The sequence below is a fragment of the Falco rusticolus genome, chromosome 1 (assembly GCF_015220075.1).
Source record: "Falco rusticolus isolate bFalRus1 chromosome 1, bFalRus1.pri, whole genome shotgun sequence".
Taxonomy (NCBI): domain Eukaryota; kingdom Metazoa; phylum Chordata; class Aves; order Falconiformes; family Falconidae; genus Falco; species Falco rusticolus.
Genome location: NC_051187.1, coordinates 60614516 through 60635438, shown reverse-complemented (window position 1 = coordinate 60635438; position 20923 = coordinate 60614516). Strand labels below are relative to the sequence as shown.

General features: G+C 46.2%; 2 protein-coding genes across 2 annotated transcripts; one reads left to right on the top strand and one right to left on the bottom strand.

The window, feature by feature from the left end:
* Window positions 1-22: 22 nt before the first annotated feature.
* HGSNAT (heparan-alpha-glucosaminide N-acetyltransferase) lies at window positions 23-12663 on the bottom strand. The gene is made up of 17 exons (XM_037381342.1): window positions 12400-12663; window positions 11976-12115; window positions 11322-11455; window positions 10339-10408; window positions 9637-9706; window positions 8433-8539; window positions 7881-7957; window positions 7231-7261; window positions 6201-6361; window positions 5713-5828; window positions 4912-5033; window positions 4217-4343; window positions 4023-4109; window positions 2788-2865; window positions 2601-2671; window positions 2349-2461; window positions 23-1321 (listed from the first exon to the last, which is right to left on the bottom strand). Exons 1-17 carry the CDS (start codon window positions 12640-12642, stop codon window positions 1140-1142), a joined length of 1929 nt encoding a protein of 642 aa, XP_037237239.1. The 5' UTR covers window positions 12643-12663; the 3' UTR covers window positions 23-1139.
* A 345-nt stretch (window positions 12664-13008) lies between these two features.
* On the top strand, window positions 13009-17039 carry POMK (protein O-mannose kinase). Its single transcript, XM_037381355.1, has 2 exons — window positions 13009-13322; window positions 13855-17039. Exons 1-2 carry the CDS (start codon window positions 13035-13037, stop codon window positions 14626-14628), a joined length of 1062 nt encoding a protein of 353 aa, XP_037237252.1. The 5' UTR covers window positions 13009-13034; the 3' UTR covers window positions 14629-17039.
* The last annotated feature ends 3884 nt before the right edge of the window (window positions 17040-20923 follow it).

The following is a 20923-nucleotide window of genomic DNA, read 5'->3' as shown; positions in this document are numbered from 1 at the left end:
ATAAATACACACAGAGAACATAGCAGGGTATTTCAGGCTTTTTATTAGCACTCTTTTGGAAATCACAGCACAAATGATTTTCTGGAGTTTCCAAAAACTATTATCTTGCATTGAGTTGGTCTGCTGTCTTCCTTTTTGGCTGAATTCTACCGATATTTCTGGTTTTCAGATTCAGGGTCCTTAATGTAAATCCATTTATAAAGAGAACTGCATTGACTGAAGTTTAGTAATATCCAAGTGATTATATAAAGTCAACAGGAACTGGCCTTTCTGCACTCTTAAGAGTGTAGCACATGAAACTTGGACCTCATCTAGGCTAGAGGTATGCAACACAAAGGCCCAGAACATGCACAGATGGGCTGCTATACCTGTAGCAGCAGCATGCTAATTAATAAGCTAACAGAAGAGATCTTGGGCAGCGGGCTTCAGCAGGATCCTAAACTTAAGGTTTTGATCCAAGGCCAGACTGGAAGAACGCAATGAAGAATGAATGATCAGTTGACTCGCTGCTTTCCACAGCATGCTGTAGCGCAAAGGTGCCCCTCAGACCTTCCCAGACAGTCACTGTACCGCCCACCCAAGTGCAGGGCTAAGGATGCTGCGAGCGCTCCCATGGCAAAAAGATGGCTAAGTTAAATGCGTGCCAGTAGTCAGAGTGGTGCAGGCATGGGGCATGTGCCAAGGGTATATACAAACCCCGGACCATGTGAATTAGGGGGCGTCTTGTCAGATGCAATGACTATGCATCTGTTCTGTACAGTCCTGTTCTGATAACCCCTTGCAGTCACCACCCAGATCCCTTGCAGTTCCTTTCACAAGCACCATCAGGCTGTCTTTGACTGCCCAACTGTTGCAGTATGTTCAGTTTCTCTATGTGAAGGAGATCAGTAAAATACATACAAAATACAGAAAACAGAAAGAAAGCAACTGCAGCAGACTAGTAAGTTATTTGCTAAATAGGAAAATACTGTCCCTTAAGTCACATAAAAGTCTTGATGACAACTTCCATTGCACTGTAAACTTGAACTAGTATCCCTTTTTATTAATACAGCCTAGCAAGAGTGGCAGTATTTCAGGCTAATCCACCTTTTGCACTTGCCCCATCAGAACCTAGGCCAGCTACACCCTGGCCATCTCTATTAGATTTTCCAGAATATCCTTCTCCTGTAAAGTAAGTACGATATTATGACCCAAAGAGTTGTTGCAGTGAGATTTTGAGTCAGATGCTCTGCATGGGATTGACTGTCTTGCATCTTCCACTTAAAAGGGAAATAGTTTTCGAACACTTCGTGTCCAACGTAGACCAGGATTGAGTTCATTCCTGAAAGTAAGCACAGGTCATACCATCTGAAAGAGCAGGTATGAGCTTGCTTCAGAGTAAGCAGGCAGAGGCATGCCAGGCTTAGGAAACAGAGTGGCACCAAGACAACAGCAGCTATTCACAACAGAAAATGTTACTTGCCCCAAAGACACTACACGTGTGTGTTTTCAAATATAGTCTGAGAGGTTCTCTCCCCCAAAATGCTTATTGAAAAGAAAGACAACCTATATGCTAAATCGAAAATACAACCAAATCAGTATCCTGCAATTTTACTGACAAGGAGAATAATCACAGTTACCGTCTTCAGGGTGGCCAGGTGCCAACCTATTTGGTCAGATCTATTGCCTTTACAAACAAATGCTGACTACCCTTCAAAGCTCTGGGATTTCTGGTAGGAGATATGATACCATGCTGTCACCCTACCCGTCTTCCTGTCCAGACACCAAAGCTGCTGAAAGGTTCCCTCTGCTGTGGGTTTGCATTTTGTACTCAAATGTTTGTCAAGAGCCCAGTGTGGTTAAAACCACAGTAGGACGCTTTGGGAGACACACTTCTCTAAAAGCACATAGAGACAGAACCTACACAGCTGCCCAGGGGATTTCATCTTCCACATCTTCAGAAGTGGTATTACTCTGTTGACAGACCTTTGAGTTTCCCATTAGGTTACCCAAGGCTCAGCAATCCTTTCCAAAACCAACTACGAACCAGCTGTGGTATTTTGCTTGGTACTAGGCAGCTGTTCCCTGGGACCTTAACTCGAGACCAAACTGAGAACAGCCATTGGGCAATAGTAACTTCCAGCCCTCATTTAAAGGTGACAGTCCCTCTCTCCTAAATATCTGGCCTCAAGTGTCCTAGTTCTATGCAAAGATTTGGCTCAAGTTAATCATTCTGGCATCTTTCAGGTTATCTCATTCTAAACCCCAACTCTTTAAAAAAAGACAAGGGAAGCTCAGAAAACATAAAAGGATAGTATCTGTGCAGCAGGAATTGGAAGGAATATGTTTCCTGCTGTGATTTCACTGACCTGGGTAGAAAAATGGAGCACCTGACCACAGTCTCTTGACATCCACAAGGTAATACATCAGCAGTAAGAGGATGAAGGCAAAGCAGCTCATGGTTGTCACATACGATACTGACCTACACACATTTTCAGTAGAAAGATTATTTCGAGAACTAGGTGATACAGACAGACCTCAATATATGAAAGGTAAAACATTCTCCAAGGTAAAATAGTACTTTAACAAAATCATACTAAAAGTTGTATCTCTTTGCTTACCATAAGTTCTTGTTTATGGGAATAAACCCTTCTTCTTTAGAACATTTTGTCAAGGCAGCAGAAATAATTCCCTGAAATAGAAAGTTGCTAAAGATTATATAACCACTGCAATATGTTTCAGAAATACCAAGTTTGCATTGCATAAAAATGTATGTCTACTAAAGAGCTACAAAACTGACTGTCTTACCATTACTATGCTCCATATGATGAACCGACTCATAATTTGTTTGTGCTGGTCTTTGTAGAACAAGATCACTTTTCCTGCCTAATAGAATACAAAAACTTAATTAATGCCCATAATTGTCACGTTTCAAGAGCCAGATATATTTGCCACCAGCTACCTGTGCTAAGACAGAAAACAGAAATAGGATTTATACCAACTAGGTGGCTGAAAGGCTCAGAATAGGAACTCTGTGAAGAATGGACACAGATGGGGTAAAGTGCACCTTTTCTCTCCTCCCTGCTACGTTAACACGGAGGAAGGGGACAAGCAACTTTTTCAGGTTAACACAATGTGACTCAAGCTCCATCTCCCTCAGCAAAGATTGCACAAAGGCACACCATGATGACTCCCCAACCAGTCCCCACAGCTTCTCCACAACACCGTGTTGCACCCTGGCTGGCTCGGAGCACACACTCCGTTTCATGCACCACTAAGAAATGTGTCCTGATGACTCTTTTCCTCGGTGTCACGCTTCTGGTCCAAGCTCTGCCCCACAGAGATTCCCAATCAATTTTTAACCCAGTGCTAACATGCAGTGACATTCCTTTCCCAGCACAAGAGTTTCAGTTTGGTTAACAGCTGCTGCACAGACAGAAAAGGCGGCAATGACTAACTAGAACTGCATCAAAAAGCATCATGATACCTTATTTTAAACACAGTGGTGAGCTGTGAGCTTTTGATGTTGGTAGCACTAATGCAAACCCCTGCCTCCCCCGTGTCTGGAAAGGTAAGCACACCCATAGCACCTATGTGAGATGGCTAACACTGCATGTCAAGTGGAAAATTAACATGGGGAACATATTCAGCTGCGACCTTTAAAACCGTACGTTTAAAATAAAGCTGTGAAGTCCATGCGTCTCTTGGCCCCATTTTCCAACATGCAGAGCCAGCCTACTCCCAGCATAAGCCCAACCTTAAAACAAGCAAAGAAAGTTTCCGGGTGGATATTTTGCAAACTCCTTGTGTCTATCTCTTAGAAAAACTAAGAAAGAGTTTTGGTTTATCTAATGCAAGCTACTGCCAGGTTAGATTCCAGTTCTGACACTCACCTCAGGCTAAGTCAGCCTGAAAGCATTGCTTTGCAGAAGGTTTTGTTAGAACCAGTCTCAGCCTTAAATAAAGAAACCAAGTTGCCTCCCCATGTCCAAGATATTTTGAATCTTCCCATTATAGTGCACAGCCAGAAAGAAAAGAGGTACCTGCAGTCCCAGAAATGCCATAAAAATGCTATTTATGGTCCCCAGGATCCCTTCAGGATCATATGGCACCGTTGTTTGGTAAATCACCTTAGAGAGAAAACAGCTGTTAGAGGGCACCTGAGCAACCATCATTACCTGACAGCTCTGCTCAGTGCTTGCCTGCGGCTTCGTACTGCAAACCAAAAGCTACTTACGCTTGAAGAGGGATGCTGATACATATGCTTTTCTCCAAGAAGCAAACGATCAATGTAACCAGCTGCTCCTCCGGTGCAGTTGGGATAGCGTCCAAAGTCTCCAATGCCCCCAGGACCAAGATAGCCCCTAGGACAGAAGCAAACAGGTTATGGCACAAAGTGCTGGCACGCTCCACCTGAATAGCAGCTGGTCCAGTGGCCTAGCCCACTAAATGCTCAACGTTTTCCTGGCCAGAGGCACACAGTGAAACACCGGTCCTACATGACACCTGGCTGGTGACCACCCTGTTTTGATCATTGCAATTCTATAAGCAGTTGAGTCCCGAGGGGACAGGCAGTATTGGGAGCCTAAAGCTGCTGCTCCACCTGCCCTGCAGGTGCTGACCCTTTAAAGGGGCAAAGATAGAGACAGGGATGACATTGCAACGATCGTATATTGCTGTACACAGACCCCTACAAGATTTTAATCCTCTTCTTTAGACAGAAGGGAGCAACGATGTCACCTTTCGTAACACCTGGTACTTCAGTACCAAAGTAAAGAAGTTTTTTCACATGATGAATGCTTCCCTTAACCTCGCTGGCCTAAAAGCTCTCCTCTTCGTTCTTTCCTTATGGGTAATAAAATGTATTTTCTACTCACTAGAAGAAAAACAATCTGATGGCCCATAGAAAGCAGTCTGAGTGCACAGTCTTACCTGGGACAACCTGGCACTGGTAACAGAAAGGTCAGGCAGAGCCAAATCACTTCTAACATCAGAATGAAAATCCACTGTGGCCAGTAGGGGAGAATATCCTGCAGAGCAGGACATGGCAACTCCTGCATGAGATGGAGGGAGTGGGGTATTAGCTGGCAAGTGAAAAGCATGCCCCTGGGGACATCCTGTGCTTCCTGGCAGGCAGTCCCCCAGATATGAGAGCTGTTGTCATTACAAAACTGGGTTCTATCAAGAGACCTTTCATCTTCATGAACAATTTCCACACACTTAGTTACTCGGGGGAGGGGGAGAAAGAAACCAAAACAATAGCCCACAATGTTTTTTAGCTTGGAAAATGTCAAAAGGAATTTTGATTCACGAGTAGAACAAAAGCCTTTTGGGAAAACAGACTCCAAAGGCCAAAAAGCAGTATTACTTTCCCCTGCTGTGAAAAAACACTGCCAAAATTAACCAGACAAAATGCAGGCCACAGGATTCAGCACAGCTATGTCTGTCCCTGGGGTCCATTGGTGGTGGAAAGTCATCAAAACTGCCTGGGAATGCCTGCTTTAAGCACCAGCTGAATGGATCAGTGAAATCCTCAAATAGAGCAAAGCTAGATGTGATAAAATGCAGACCTGGACACTGAAGGGTGCATGTTCCCCGCAACTTCTGCCAGGTCACACTGCACTACACATCAAGTAAGATGCTACATGTTTTCTCATAATTTCTCATGCGTTCTTTGTGCTCAGACGAGCAACCCTACTCCAGCATCACTTGTCATCTCCCCACATAACTCACCAAGGTCCCATTCTCAGCCCCAGCTCTGGTAAACAGGAGCTCAAGAGCAGCAACCACCAGGTACGTGAATCCCAGCCTCTGGAGCACCCCAGGAATACGCAGATTATCCCAGGACACTGGAAAACATGAAAGCAATATGGAAGAGGAGCAGACATGGGCTCTTTTGTAAATATGAAAGCTGCCTTTCTCCAGGGAGAGCTGACACGCACTGCACCTGCGGGTACAAGGGACACCTCCACTCTGCCACCCCACTTTCTGTAAATCAAAACCCTGGGAATGTCACCTCTAAGACAATGAACAGTGGTTGGCACAGGGGTCAAACAGAGAGAACTGCATCGGTGTAGAACTGAACAGCGCTCTACAGGACACAACAAACTGCCCCCAAGCAACTGGTCATTAACAGTAAGGCTGACTTTTCTCAACAGCCCAACCAGGGAGGCAGGAACAACAGTTGCAGAAATACAAGACAGACAGCAAGTTCCGCTCACATGGTCCAAGGCAGTAATTGGGATTCACAACTATGATTCCCAGCAAGATTAGCAGAAAACTCCTCCAGAGGATTTTCCCGAGCACCTTCCGCTTGGAACTTCCCAACCTCAGCATGGAGCTTAGTGACAATGATACTGATGTCCCCATGATGAACACAAACCTGGAGAACAGAGCAGATGGGAAATTGAGCTGATAGATTTCTCATCACACGTGTGTGACAGCAAACACTGAAGACTGCAGAGTAGCCTGCACTGGCCCACCAGAAATGCATGCACCGAGTGAAATTGGACAACTTTATTTCCTCTGATTGCTAGGCATTCCCAGACAACCGAGCCCGCACTAAGGGACAGTTCAGAGAAGTAACAGCATTCTGGTCTTTTGCAGCAACACATACGCTACCAAAAAATTCCATTACCCAAAATTAAATTAGCATCTTCAGAGCAGTAAAACACAAGCTGCAAATCTATGACCGAAGTTCAGAACTGTCCCGCTCCTTCCCTCTAGATTAGGTTCACAGTCCAAGGCCAGCTCCCATCTCCAAGAGTAACTACAACCGATGTGTATTTTAGGGAAGCATGCTAGGGACAGGTGGGATAATTGCTTCCCTGTACAACCATTCTCTGGTTACAGACAGATTAGCTTAATCCAAAATTCCCTTGGCTATTTTCTCTCTGGATACCTATCAGTCCAGGTTTTAATCTTGCCAGATTGTCCACTTCCAATACAGCAGCGTGGCAACAAGCTCCTCAGGGATACTGCACTTCCATTAGCAGGGTAACCCCGGGCCTTCCACTGGCATTGTGTGAGGGGAGGAAGGAGGATGTGGGGCAGCCGAAAGCACTTAGCTCTTCTGCTCGTTCATAAGGTTGATGCTGTTATCTGGAGGGGCAGATTCCTACCAACCACTCAACACAAATTTACCCCTCCAAATAGGTTTCCACATGGAGACAAGGTACACACGATGTTCTCCTTGCAACCCTTAACATAAGGAACCACTTGACACAAGAACTATTCTTCAGGAAGACTTACCATGGGAACACCAGATCTGCCACTGTTAATCCTACAGGGAAATACAAAGGAACACATTATTTACCTCGAACCCTCCCTAAATTTTAACCATTATTGTTGAGTTTCCAGAGGAATTGCTGGCTGCTTGCAATTATTTGATGCCCTAAAACCTAAACCACATTATAAACAAAACCTACAAAGAGCCAATCATCTTGCTTCACTGCTTTTACCATTCTTCAAAAATAGGGTCAGAACTGATAGCTGTGTCCTGGGAAAGATTTCAGGGATGGCATCCTTGCTGTTCTCCACTAGGGCAGCATGATGCCTGACCCCTTCACCATCAGCTTGCCAATCAAGGCACTATGTTTGTACAGCATCGAGCACCATCAGCTTGACTGTGGTCATTAAACACCACAGAGAAGTTAGATAGGAACCTGTGTCAAAAATGAAAAGGTTACGCACAGGCAGTGATCTGAAACCACTGCGTGACAAGCAGGACTATACACTGCTTTGCCCATTAACCTAACAAGCCAGATACCCTGCTGAGGCAAACTGGCACAGTGTCCCAGCCCTCAGCTGAGCAACAGCTCGCTGGCAGCAGCTACCGTGCTAACCATATCTAGATACTGCTGCAGTTAAAACCCAGATTAATTGTCTCAATTGTACTTTACCATTCCAACTCTCATGTTTGAAGAACCAGTATTTTCCTCCTCCATAGTTAACAAACACCATAATTATAAGAGACAGCCTAAAAGGACAACAACAAAAACACACACAAAGTATCACGTGTCAATGAAATACATATGTATGTGAACACAAAGTTAATGTTTATGCCCATTAAAACATTTCTAACTGTGAGACCTGGTTTATTTTATTTTTAAGGCAAGATTATGTACAAGGTTTCCAGCTTTGCCAACCAGGAAGCAGCATTTCAAAGATCATGGGTGGCCGTGACCCAAAGTAAGCTCCTTCACATAGCATTTTCGCATGGAACGTATGTTATTCTTTTCCACCCTCTGCCACAACTTTGATGTTTCCTCAAACTAGATTAACTGCAAAGTGTTTCAGAAAATCCAAGAATTAAACCCTTGACTATCTTCCAAGTAAAACAGACCCCTCTGAACTGTCCATCTGCTATATGTTTCTGCACACTGTCAAACAGCCATTGGAAAAATCTCATTGTTCTTGGAAGAGTTGCTTTTTGAGCAAGGTCTTATGCTCACCCTCGGAACGTGTCCAGGGAACGCAGCCGCTGCCGAGAGGCTGTACTCCAAAAACGCGGGGTGGGATCACTGTTAATGGAGTCTGTTGTGTTCGGGGACCCAAGCTCCTTTGGGAACAAACCACACACACGAAGGACAAGTCAGCAGCTGCAGCAGCTGCCTAGGGAACAGAGGTCAGCAAATCGCAAACTTTCACATACTGTGTTTGTCTTTGTTCTCCCCATCTTCCTCTTCTTTTTGTTTCCCTACTTGCTACTTCTAACCCCTTCGTAGCTCCACCATATTGCAATAATATTTGCAGATGCTCCACACTCCACCTTTGACCAGTGTGGAAACAACAATGCAGTGAAAAGAGCCCTGTGTTTGAGACTCATGAAAGTTGAGTCCAGTCGAAATCAGTCAGACTTGCTGTCACTGTGAGTGCTGCTCTACAACAGAGTTGAGCAGATCCAGTTGCTGACTCTTAAAAGAGGATCCATCCCATCCTAAGCCGTCAGCAACTTGTCTGACACCACAGAGAGACTGTTCAGAGAGCTAAACCAGCAGAAAATCAATCCTTTTACATGTGGGTGTGGCTTCTTTCCAGTTGAGTTCCCTAGATCACTCAGTGACAACATACAGAAGCAGGTATTGCTATAACACAGCTATGGAGATGAACAACAAGAACTGCTGCAGATCTCTGCTCCCAAGTCATTTGATTCTAGACTGATTTGGACCTCCTAGATGTGAAGCCCAGACTGTGGTGATCTATCTGTATTCTAGCACAAAACACAGCTCACACAGAAATGCCAGCTCTAGGGCTGCCGGAGAAATCCTGATTTACGCATAGATCCTGCTAAAATTCCTACTGTGCTGGAAACAGAAATGAAAGCTGGCATTTCTTCCCTTCCCTTACGCTGCCTGTGTCAGAAGGGGACAGTATTTTCACTAACACGTTTGCCTCAAGGGAACTAAAGAGGGCACAAAGCTGTATGTTCAAGACTTGCAAGAGCTCTACTGGGAATCCACTAAGCTTGCACAGAAAACCAGCCTAGCACTCTGCATTGACATAAAATTACCTGTCTGACATCAATACAAGATTTGCCAAGGGGAATATACACAAAGGGAATATGATTAGTAATAAACAAGTCCCCAGATGTCCAGATAGTGTGTGTTCCTCAGAGAGGAAAACACTACAGAATGCAAAGATACAGTGGTCACTCACAGAATTAATCAGACGATCAGTTTCTCTGGGGTTCAGTTTCTTGTAAACCCAGTTTCTGACTGGATCAATTCTGAAAACAAGTAACAGTTTAAAACACAAAACAAAACAAGAAGCGCTTCGTAGCCAACTTCATCTTAATATCAACTATTTAGCAGCATAAATGAAAAGTTGGGACAGTCCCTATTTCTGTTTTCCCAGCTCACATAGGTAATACTGAGATTCCGCCAACACCTGGGACCTCAGCTGCATAATTACACTGCTGTGAGCTCAGATTCGGGAGCTTTATTGTCAGGTTGTTCGCAGGCAGGGGTGACTCACGTCATTCAGTACACAGGACGAAAGGCTGCATATGCTACACACACTTAGGTCCCACCGACTTGTATTGCCAGTTCAGGGCTAGACCCAGGAACAAGCCGGGGAGGGTGAGGCAGGGTGTGTGACAGCGGGTGTCAGTTGCTCTCCAGTAACTGTGCTACACACAAACTAACAAGGCTGCAAGATGTCTCTCAAGTGAAGTTGTATCACTTTGTATTTATTATCATATGGACAGCCACCACAGCTTAACTTGTATGTAGCAACCTGATATGATCTGATCTGCAAGCAGGGTTACAGTGGGACTCTGAAGCACTAGAACATTCTAACGTGTTTTAACTGGCAGCTCCACTTCATGTGGGAGGAAGTATTACAATACTGTTCACTTACTTCATAAAAAGGCGCCCGACAATCAGGATAGCAAGGATTCCCATGTAAACCAGGAAAGCAAAGAGAATAGCTACATGAAAAAGAGAAGAACACAACTCTATAAACAATCTGACAACACCACTCAGCTGCCCAGGCTTGACCAAGCACGACACAAACAACAGAAAGCCCAACACACCAATCATCACATCCCTTCTCTGTGCAACACATATCCCCGGCCTGAGCCCCAAAGACAAAAACCACCACCACAATCCAAAACAAAAGCCGACTAGTTTCAAAGTGCAACTCAGTGGCTGCACATCTCAGCAGAAAAAAGGAAAACAGAACTGCACTGCACCACAAGGCAATGATGAGAAAAGAATCAATGTGCTATATACTCTGAAGAAGAAACTAGAGATTCAGGAAGAGCCTCAACATGAAGATGGGGGAGAGGGTAATACGTCAAGTTTGCAAGCATGGAGGGTTTTTCTTTAGAGCTGGAAAACTGGAAGGACTGAAGAATAACCTAACATAAAGGAAAAGAATGGAAGAGACGTAGACAAGAATTTGAAACAGTCCTGGAAAAAGAGATGAACAAGAAAGCAAGACATGAGATTTAAAATCAAAAGCGCAAAAACAACAAAAAAATCTGAACACTATGAATTCTTTCCCATTTTGAGAGAGAAACAAGATAGAGGGAAGAAGCAGGGAAACAGGAACTACGAAAATACCTCCCTCCGGACACATACCCACTGATTTTTCTGGGCTAATCCCTGCTGCCAAAAGGCTGTGCTTATACAGTGTATCACCTGAAGAGGCCTGAACCTGGTCAGGGCCTCGAGACAGATGTATAAAACATAAGAAGGTAAGATGCTGAGAGAAGAGCAGCAAGCCCATGACACATCTTCAGCACAGCACAAGTGGTTGCACAGGCTTTTTAGGAAGTTGGTCCTGCTGGGAGACATGCAAGTTGTGGAATGAAAAGGCAAAAACAGAGGATTACATACGGAGGTAGCTGTTGATAGGGCCTTCATTGATGACTAGGTCACAAGAAACGGTTTCGGTGCTTGTATTTAGGCTTGTACTTAGAGTCTTTACCACAAGGGAATAATTGCCAAACTCTCCAAAATTATACTGAATCCTGCAAAGGATAAAGGAAACAAAACTTGCTGAGCCATCACCGCTACATGCGGGTACCACCGCAGCATTCAGGGGGCTGTAAGCCTTAATGCTTGTAGGAAAGGCAAGCTTGGCCTAACAGCGTGATTTAGCAAGGAGCTGGCTCTGCCTTTGCCAAGCACTACCTTCCCCTAGCCTAACACAGACGCTTTACCACACGTGCACTGCTTACTACATCACCTGTCTTCTTGAGCTACAGACTCTGCAAGAGAAACCAGGCGCTTGCAGATGCTGGCTCGACGCATACCAGTTTGGCTCCTGCCTGCGCCTAGATCCTTTCGGCACAATTACAACGTATGCCACGGTTACAGCAGCAGGGGAAGCCTGAACTCTAGGTCTGAGCAGTCAGGGAAAAGGCGATGAGCAGCTAATAAACAGGTGCACAGCTTCCAAAAAAACCCCCAAAAAACAAAAAACAAAAAAACAAAAACCAAAGTACAGGACAGAGCCATCCAGGTGTTCCCTGGGGCCGGGCCACATACTTGCAGAGCTCTCTGTCACCCACAGAGCCGTTGAGCAGCAGGGTGAGCGGATGCTGGGTATCGACCATCACCGCCGCCGTGCCCGGTTCTCTCAGGCTCCCGTTGCTTGGTGGGACAAATGCCAGGAACTGATACAAGCACTGTGGAAGAAGAGGGTGAAGCGAACGCATCAGCGCCCAAGGACGGCGAAGGGGGGTCTGCCACCGCACCGTGTTGAAGGCAAGGGGAGGCGCCCGGGGGCTGGAGGCGCCCAGGGGGTGCAGGGCTTCTCGGTGTACTGCTGCGAGGCACAACCGGGGCGCAGCTGCCTCGCAAAGCCGCGGGGAAAGGCCCGCAGCCCCGCCGGGGGCCGGCGCAGGGCTGGGAGCGGCGGGGGCCGGCGGGACCCCCGCACGGCGCGGCTCGGCGCCGCTGCCCCGCTCACCTGGTGGCAGGCGCCGGAGAGGGCGGCGAGGCGCAGGCCCTGCGCCGCCAGCTCGTTGCGGACGAGCAGCAGGGCCTGGTCCATCCGCCCCGCGGGGTGCCGCTCCGCCGCCGCCGCCCCGAGGGGCCCGGGCCCGCGCCCCGCCGCCGAGCCCTCCCCGTGCGGCTGGGTGACACCGGGCGCCATCAGCAGGGCGCCCAGCGCCGCCGCCACGGCCGCCACCAGCCCCGCCGCTGCCGCCATGTCGCTGCGCTCCGCCCCGGGGCGGCGCCGCCGCCGCCACCACTGCCCTGCGCGGCCGCGGCGGGGCCGGGAAGCGCGGTCGGTCCTTACCCACCCCGCTGCCGCCGTGTTTGCCGGGTCAGGCGTCTGCGCCCGGGCGGGCCGGCAGGCCGGGCCCCGGTTTACAAGGCGGGAGGGTGAGCAGCGAGGCGGGCGTCGAGCTGACAGCCGGGGGGCCTTGCGGCGCTGCGCTCGGGGCCTGTGCTGGGCCTGCGGGCTCGGGGCTGCGGGTTCGGGGCTGCGGCGCCAGCCGGGCGGGCCTGCGGTGGGACGGCCCCGGACCTTCACCCCCGGGCTGGGCAGAGGGTCCTTGCTCAGCGCCGCCTTTCCCGGAGGATGCAGAGGGCACAGCCATGGAGAAGAAGCCGCGCTTCTCTCGAAGGGAGTTTCCTCCCAGGGAGGTGTCGCCAGTCTCGTTGGCATTACTGTTTGCGGCCATCCTGCTGCTCAATGCCCTGCTCTACCTGTACCTCAGCACGTTCGACGGCGCTTCGGGACGCAGCGAAACAGACCCCGGCCTCTGCCCGTCTGGGTACTTCAGGCTGGGAGCGGTGAAGAACTGTTCCCCGTGGCTCTCCTGCGAAGCCATCAATAGGGAAGTCAGGAAACTCAAGTGTGTTGGTGAAGGTGCTGTGAAAAAGGTGAGTTTGGTTTTCCTTTCTTCTCTGCTGTGGATAACGAGCTTTCACTGTTTGCTGGCTAATTAATGCCCATACCGCTGTTATAATTATCCTTGCAGCAGCTAATTACTGTAGGCATCCTGGGCATATGGCTACTGACAAGGTGCACAGCACAGGTAGGAGAGCGTGACCTGAGCATCTTCCGGACACCAAATGACATCCAGCTATAAAAGCAAAATCACAGAGAGTGGTGAAGCGCTTGTGGAGCATGGCACAGTCACGGTAGAGTAAGACTGGCTGGTTGGGTGGTATGAAATAATTTAATTCAACCGCATTGCCCATTCCAGAGAAAACTTTGGAAATTGTGATGTGATTATACCATTGGTAAGGGCTTGCTGTGGCAGGTACATGGCCCTGCCTAAAGGCTTGACCGTCTCTGGTGACTGTAGTTTGCAGCTGTGACTAAGCAGTGACTCGAAAGTCAGCGGCAGCTGGCAGTGGTTGGTGTGAGAAGGCTCTCCACGTGTCTTACATGTCTCTTGTGTATTCTCAGGTCTTCCTTTCTGAGTGGAAGGAAAACAAAGTGGTCCTTTCAGAGCTCACCAACTCAGACCTGAAGGAGGACTTTCTCCATGGACTGAAGATGCTGAAAGCACTTCAAAGCAAGCACGTTGTCCGGCTGCTTGGCTACTGTGAGCAGCAGTTCACAATCCTCACTGAGTACCATCCTCTAGGCTCCCTGAGGGGCCTGAATGAAACTCTCCACATCCCCAAGTACAAGGGCATGAACACCTGGCATCGCAGGTTGATGCTTGCTATAGACTATGTGAGTGTCATTCAGTACCTGCACAGCAGCCCTCTGGGCACCTTAGTGATGTGTGACTCAAATGACCTGGACAAGGTCCTCTCTCAGTATCTCCTAACAAGTGACTTTCACATCCTGGTGAATGATTTGGACGCTTTGCCTGTTGTGAACAGGAGTGCTGGCAAGCTGGTGAAGTGTGGTCATCGGGAGCTCCGGGGTGAGTTTGTAGCTCCTGAACAGCATTGGCCCTATGGAGAAGAAGTGCCATTCAAGGATGACCTCATGCCTCCGTATGATGAGAAAACAGACATCTGGAAAATCCCAGATGTCTCAAATTTTTTCTTGGGCCATGTTGAAGGAAGTGACGTTGTGCGACTGCATTTGTTTGACATCCATGCAGCATGTAAGAAGCAGGACCCAGCCGAAAGGCCTTCTGCCCAAGAGGTCTTAGACACCTACAGGAAGGTTTTAACTCTGCTTATTCGAGAGGCAGCCATGCCTAGTACTAGGGAAATGTTATAGTGAATCATGAGACAAAGAACATACTGAAGTTAATGTCCTTCCTATTTATTTAGCTTGCCTGAAGGACAGAATCATTGTCCCCAAAACTGAGAAGAAAAGAACAAGTGAAGTTGTACGTTTTGATTTAGAAAAAAAAATAAATCTACCCAGTGCCAGAGCTGTGCAAGTTTCCCATTTACATGTTTAATCTATCATTGGAAGAGGAGGAGGGAAAGAAATTAAGTTGTGTGGGTGTAGGGGGAAAATTTGTTCCTTAAGAAACAATAAATTTTCTTTTGCAACATTTACACAAAAACTCTTTTAAAAAATTACAGGAAAATAGTTAAAGAAAAATATTGGTCCACTTAAACTGGTTGAAGAGGATTCAAGAGCAGAGAACATTGCATGCCCCCCACAAGCTTTGTGCTGATTCCTGTGGCTTTGGCCCACATCTTACCCACAAAGCCCTTGCCCGCTTCTCCATGGAGTAAAAGCAGTGGTCGCTCAGAAAGGAGTACCCTAGTTCACTTCAGATTCTGGTGAACCCCCGATGCCAGAGCCCCAACAGCAGTCTCTCCCTGCTGGATGGGGAGCAGGTTGTTTTTGGAGCTGTGTGGCCATCGGTCTGTGGGCCCTGTATCCCACACCTGCAAGCACGTGGCCACTTTAAGCAAGCAGATGATGCAGTTTCTGAAGAGACTGCTTACAGACATGTGCCCTTGGTTTTCAAGCCTTTGCTCTGTGGTATTCTCAGATGGGCTCTTCAGAGATGAAGCTGTAAAACAGAAGTCTATTGCTCTTTTTTATTCCACAGAAATCCTGAGTGCTTTGGAAAAGAGCTGAAGTGCATCTTTTTTTCATTCACTTGTCCATGCAATCGTGACTCGATGGAACCAGGGAGAACAAGGAACTGAAAGAGAACGTGGCTTCCTTCCACAGCAATAAGCATTAAACATTAGCTTTGGAAAATAACATTCCTATATTCAGAACATGCAACTCTGTTGAGTCTGAATTCAAAGCCCACTAAGCATAAAGGTTGCTTTTTTGTTCAGTGTGTTTAGGAGAAACCTTTTGGTACCTACATGGGTGTTGCAGCCTGGTACCAACAGCTGGAGAGGAGGAGTAATGATGCCTTAATCCAGCAGTTGGCTCTTTTTGGTGGGACTGAGATGTATTTGTTCTCTTGCTGAAAAAACAGGAATAGTCTGAATGAGACATATGGGCCCTACCATTACACACCTGAGGACTTTGTTCTGTGGACTAGGTCTTTGAAGACCTAAAGGCCTGAGACAGCTTTCATGTTTTGACTTGATAAGTGATTTGTAAGCAGAGACTTACATTGTCCTTTCTGCTCAAGTGTCTGGTTCTGTTCTTTGCTGTACTGATATTCCTCTTCACCTAAACAAGCTGTGTTGTGACTGCACTGAGAATATGCAGTCAGTTTGTGTACAAAATGTTCAAAAGCTGCTCCCAGATTTTATTACAAATGGGAAATCTTTCCTGGAAATTACTACATTCATACCTGATTTCATACAATGTCAGCAGGAGCCCTTTAAAGGCTTCTCATTATGGCTTTCCTTTCGCTCTAGTCAGTCGCTTTTCTTAAACTAGCTAATATTTGCCATTTTTCACTTGTGCGGCCCTCCCTAGCAGCTTTCCTGCTCAGGTTGTCAGGAAGCAAAGCTCAGAATTCAGGGCCTCCAACAGAGAACAGTCATTTTGGATGCTTCATGTTTGTTTTGGACTTTGACACAAAACACCTTAAAGAAGCCTGGGGAAGAAGAATGCTCTATCTGTTGTAATTGCATCATCCAGCCCATGAACTATTGAGTTTTTATTATTAGGATTAGAGTTCTGCAGTTCCAGCATGAATCCACGATGTGCAACAATTAGAAAAGCATCCTCTTGCAGCTCCTCAGAACCAGGGATCAAGCTTTGAAGGGCCAAGTGTCAAATCTTTTGCATGTGCCCCCAGCAACAACTCAACAACTTGTTACCTCTTGGTAGCCATCATGTATACTTGAAAGAAAAATCAGTATCCAATGGCTGTGAAGTAAACATACCATGTGTTTTTTATGAGAGTAGCAAGGACAGACAAGAAGAACCTACCAAGCTTTTTATGCTGGTCTCTGTTAAGACAAGCTTCTGCTTGGATTCTTGCTCGGTTGTGTACTGCTGCACCTTGCAAACAGCCATATTAATTTCACAGAGTGAAAAACAAATGAGGACAAATTCTGGTTCAGTCTTGCCATGGAGATGTCTCTCTGTACCTGGTGTTACACATTTTTTTAAGAACAGGTGTCTTCCTAAACATTCACCCTAAGCACTGGGTCCTCTGCATGTCTCTTCCCCATTCCCTCTCCTTTAGCTTGTGTGTTGTCCAGCATTGATTTCAGCAGGAATAAATTACATTTGTTCTGAATACAGCATTACGGAGCTTCCAAGTTTCTTTTTTGAGATGATGTCTCTGTCTATGAGGAAACACTAGATGGCAGCATGAAGGTCACTTTAGCATTAGTTAGTAGCAGTTGCAGTCTCTCATGCCCAAACATAGCCAGGATCTGGCCTTGGAGCCAGTATTTTGCTAGCAAACTTCCATAAACCCCTAAAAGATCTCATTGTGTTTGCATTAGCAAGTCTGTGGTAACAAAACTGACAGATGTAAGGGCTGTCAGAAGAGCCACACATGCCAGTTGCAGGGGCTAACTCTCCTTTAACTTGCTCGTCCTATGTGTGTACTTTACTGTCCCTTTTAATGTTAACCTGGCGCAACCTCAACCAAGTTTGAGTGTCACCTCCTTCCAGTCTTTCAGTAAAAGCAGAGTATGCACCCTCTCCATCTTTCTGTTCTTCCCCACTAACCCCTTCCACAATCTCAAGATTGCATGAATCCCATCCTTCTTACATTTCCAGCTTCTTTTCCCATAAAGGGAAGAGGCAAGGCCTCACAGAGAGTGAAGAAGCAGGACAGCCCTACTATGCAGCTGCCTCCCCTCTTTCCAGTTCTCTCTGCTGGGCATTCCAGTTTTACCACCAATGACAGCCTTGAATAAACATTCAGCGGCTTTGCTGCCTAAGTACAAGCAGCTCTTACATGTCTGGCGGAAAACATCAAAGGATTGATGAGCAGCAAGAAGAGGCCTGTTCACAGCTGGAAGTCTGCATGCCCCTCTCTCCTCATTCACTCTCCAGCCAGCTCTAGATCAGTGGACATGACCTCCCCACCAAAAGCACTGCCACAGGTCTGCCTAACCTCAACAGCAGCTGCTGGGTCTCATCTCAACCTCAAATCAAAAGCCTCACGTTCCCTGTTCTTTCTCACAAAAGATGCTGCTTCTGGGATGGTTATTGCCATGTTTCCTATTGTACCCCTGTTCCTCCATCCCAAAAGTCCAGCCAATGAAGCTGCACAAAGATGCAGGCCACACAAGGAGAAGGGCTGCTACTGGTGATCTCCTTCACAAAAATTCAGAGGAGGTTCCCCAAACCACCCTAGGTGGTCACTGTCAAGGCAGATATGGTCCCAGTGGTCCCAGGGCTTTTGTTTGCTGCCATCACCAAGACAAAGGCCTTGGGTCTGGCCCCTTGCCCAGGGACAGGACCTTCCTTTTGCTGAGGTCAGTGATCTGCACCACCTTGCCCTTCTGTTTTGGGCAATGCCTCCTCTGCCATCCCTGCAGCAGTCCCATAGCACATCCTGCTCTCCACATCCAACCCAAAGAACCAAAGCAAAGACCGTCTCCCAGACTCAAGAAATAGCACCTGGTTCCCAGACTAAACCCTCTGGGACACTGCTGTGCCAGCAGCGGAGGGAGACCTGGGACATGCCAGCCGGGCCTGCTGACAGTCTGGCTGCAGGTGCCAACTGTGTCAGGGCACCTGGACCACACTACTGGTATGGTATGCTCTACCCTTGGTCAGATGCTGTTGCCAAAACAATTTCCCAGTGGATTTCCCAATAAAGTTTAGCCCTTACCAGTTAGGTCTGTACTACAGGACACAGAACAGAAACACCCTCTCTCAGAGCTGAGTCCCACATTCAGTTCAAACCCACTGCTCCTTGTTTTCCTCGGAGTCATCCAAACAATAGCACTGTCAAGGTTATGTTGGTTTACTTTCCAAACTGCCTGCTGGCTGTAGGCTTCTAGGTGGCTCAAGCCTGATGTAGCATGTTTCCCTTTGTGTGCTGTGGGTTTCAGAATGCATCCTAAAAGCGCTCATGCAATGCTAAATCCTGTACAGGTGAGCAGCCTTTATGACAGCTCATCTATATGTTCAACACCAGCAGATGTAAGAAGCATTGCATGCATATCGACACCAGCTGCTATGTAGGTCTGGGTAAATCCTGCAGAAATAAAATAGACACAACCTATTTAATTGAACAGGGTTGTGGGTTGTTTTTTTTTTTTTTTCTTTTCTCAAGGACACTTTTAAAGTCTGTGCTACTCTGTGTTTAATGAGAGTGTTTAAGTATTAAGTGTATCAGAAGTTTAGAATTCCACACAAACTTTCTGAAATTCTATCACAAGCTCTAAACCACTATTTTCCTTTGGTGCCACATAAACAAAACTTCAAATCATTATCTTTGTGAAAGAGAGGCAGTGCTGTTTGCCAAATACAATTTGTGAGATATTTGGCAGAATCTGCAACTGTAAACCGATTCTATCATTATGAATATAATGTCTTACCAACAGTCAAGAGACCCTGGGAACAAGAAAAAAGTGGTTCTCAAGTTCTTCTAGCATGATATAATGCATATATTTGTAAAGTTCATCCAAATAAATTATATGGTAGATGGTACTTTTAAAAAAGAAAAAGGATTCTGTGGGTTTATTTTAATTGAAATACTGTATACTTGAGATGACCACATGATTTCCAATAATTGCCACTCTGTGTTCTGATGTCTATAATCCAGTATTTATCAGGACTAAATGGTGAATATATTTACATTACAGTGATATTTATGTCTCAGCAATTTCTGATTCTGTTTAGCTCTGGGTAACTCAAAATCCATTAAAAATATATCTTTATATAGAGAGAAACACAGATTCTTTGGCTGTAATTTTCAAAAGAACAATCTTACTGTTAGATTGCAGCATTCACATTTTGGGTATGAAGTAACTGGATTTTCAAAACTGATTAATATACAGCAGCTTTCAGTCAAATTTATAGTAGTTTCTGGGTGCTAAGGAATTTTGGAAAGTGAATTCTTTCCTTGCAGAGCTGGAAAACCCTTTTCAGCAATTATTTTGATAAACCTATGGGACTGAAGTGGGTGCTTTTTTTAAGCACACACTAGATTTCTTTGTGAAATGAACAAAGTTCCCACTTTTTTTAAGTGTTGGTTTTTTGGGGGTTTTTTTATTAAATCACAGAGTTATGTGTTTTTCTCCCCAAAATCTGGTTCCTGTGTGGAGTTGTCTGACCCATAGCTGAAACTCCCCAGGCTTATTTGTTAATGTGTAATGTTGAAAATCTAGCCACTAAGCTTGGGTCTCCATTAGCTATGTTTAGCTTAAGCCAATGCCATATATTATTATTATATATTATTTGTTTGATGCCTACATGCTTTGGCACAAGCAAGGATCCTGGAGGTCAGATGCTGTACAGGCACAGCACAAAATGGCAGTCCTTTCCCCCCAAGCAGTTTAGTATAAGAAAATAGAAAACAACTGATGTCCTCATGTATTTAACAGCATACACAAGTGTTGGTCACCCCATCCCACCTCATCCCAGCTACAAATAAATACACAATCTACACAGAAAGGTCACACCATTTCTTGTGCACAATGACAACTGCAAGGCCTGACCTTGCTTTGACCGAATTCTACAGCAGCTTGCATTCCCATTTCTGAAGGTGTTTCAGGAGCCTAAGACTGAAACAAAATCCCAAGCTATAAAAGCAAACAACAGTGTACCAGAAGCTAGCCTAGACTTAGGAGTACACCAACTTTGGTATTTAAACCAGATTCCTCAAGGAAGTCACACAGAAGGCCTAGACCCCTATAACTCTTCTTGCTACAGGCCAGCAAATGGGAGATCACCCCTTTTTCTCAGGTTTGCAAGGTTGTCACACTCACTGCAGCACCGGATGTTGTGTTCCTCAATCTAACCTTGTCCTACCCACTGCTTAACACTTGCTAAATTCAGAGGGGCATGTGGGGGAAGACAATCTCTGTCTTCTGCGTTAGGGGTGGGAGGATTATCTGAGCCTTAAATTGAGCATTTAATTAAATCAAACAAATCGGGCACCTGCAGTGAGAACCCCCACCCCAGAGACCTGAAGTCATGCTTTGTGGACACAAGCCTTGGTTTC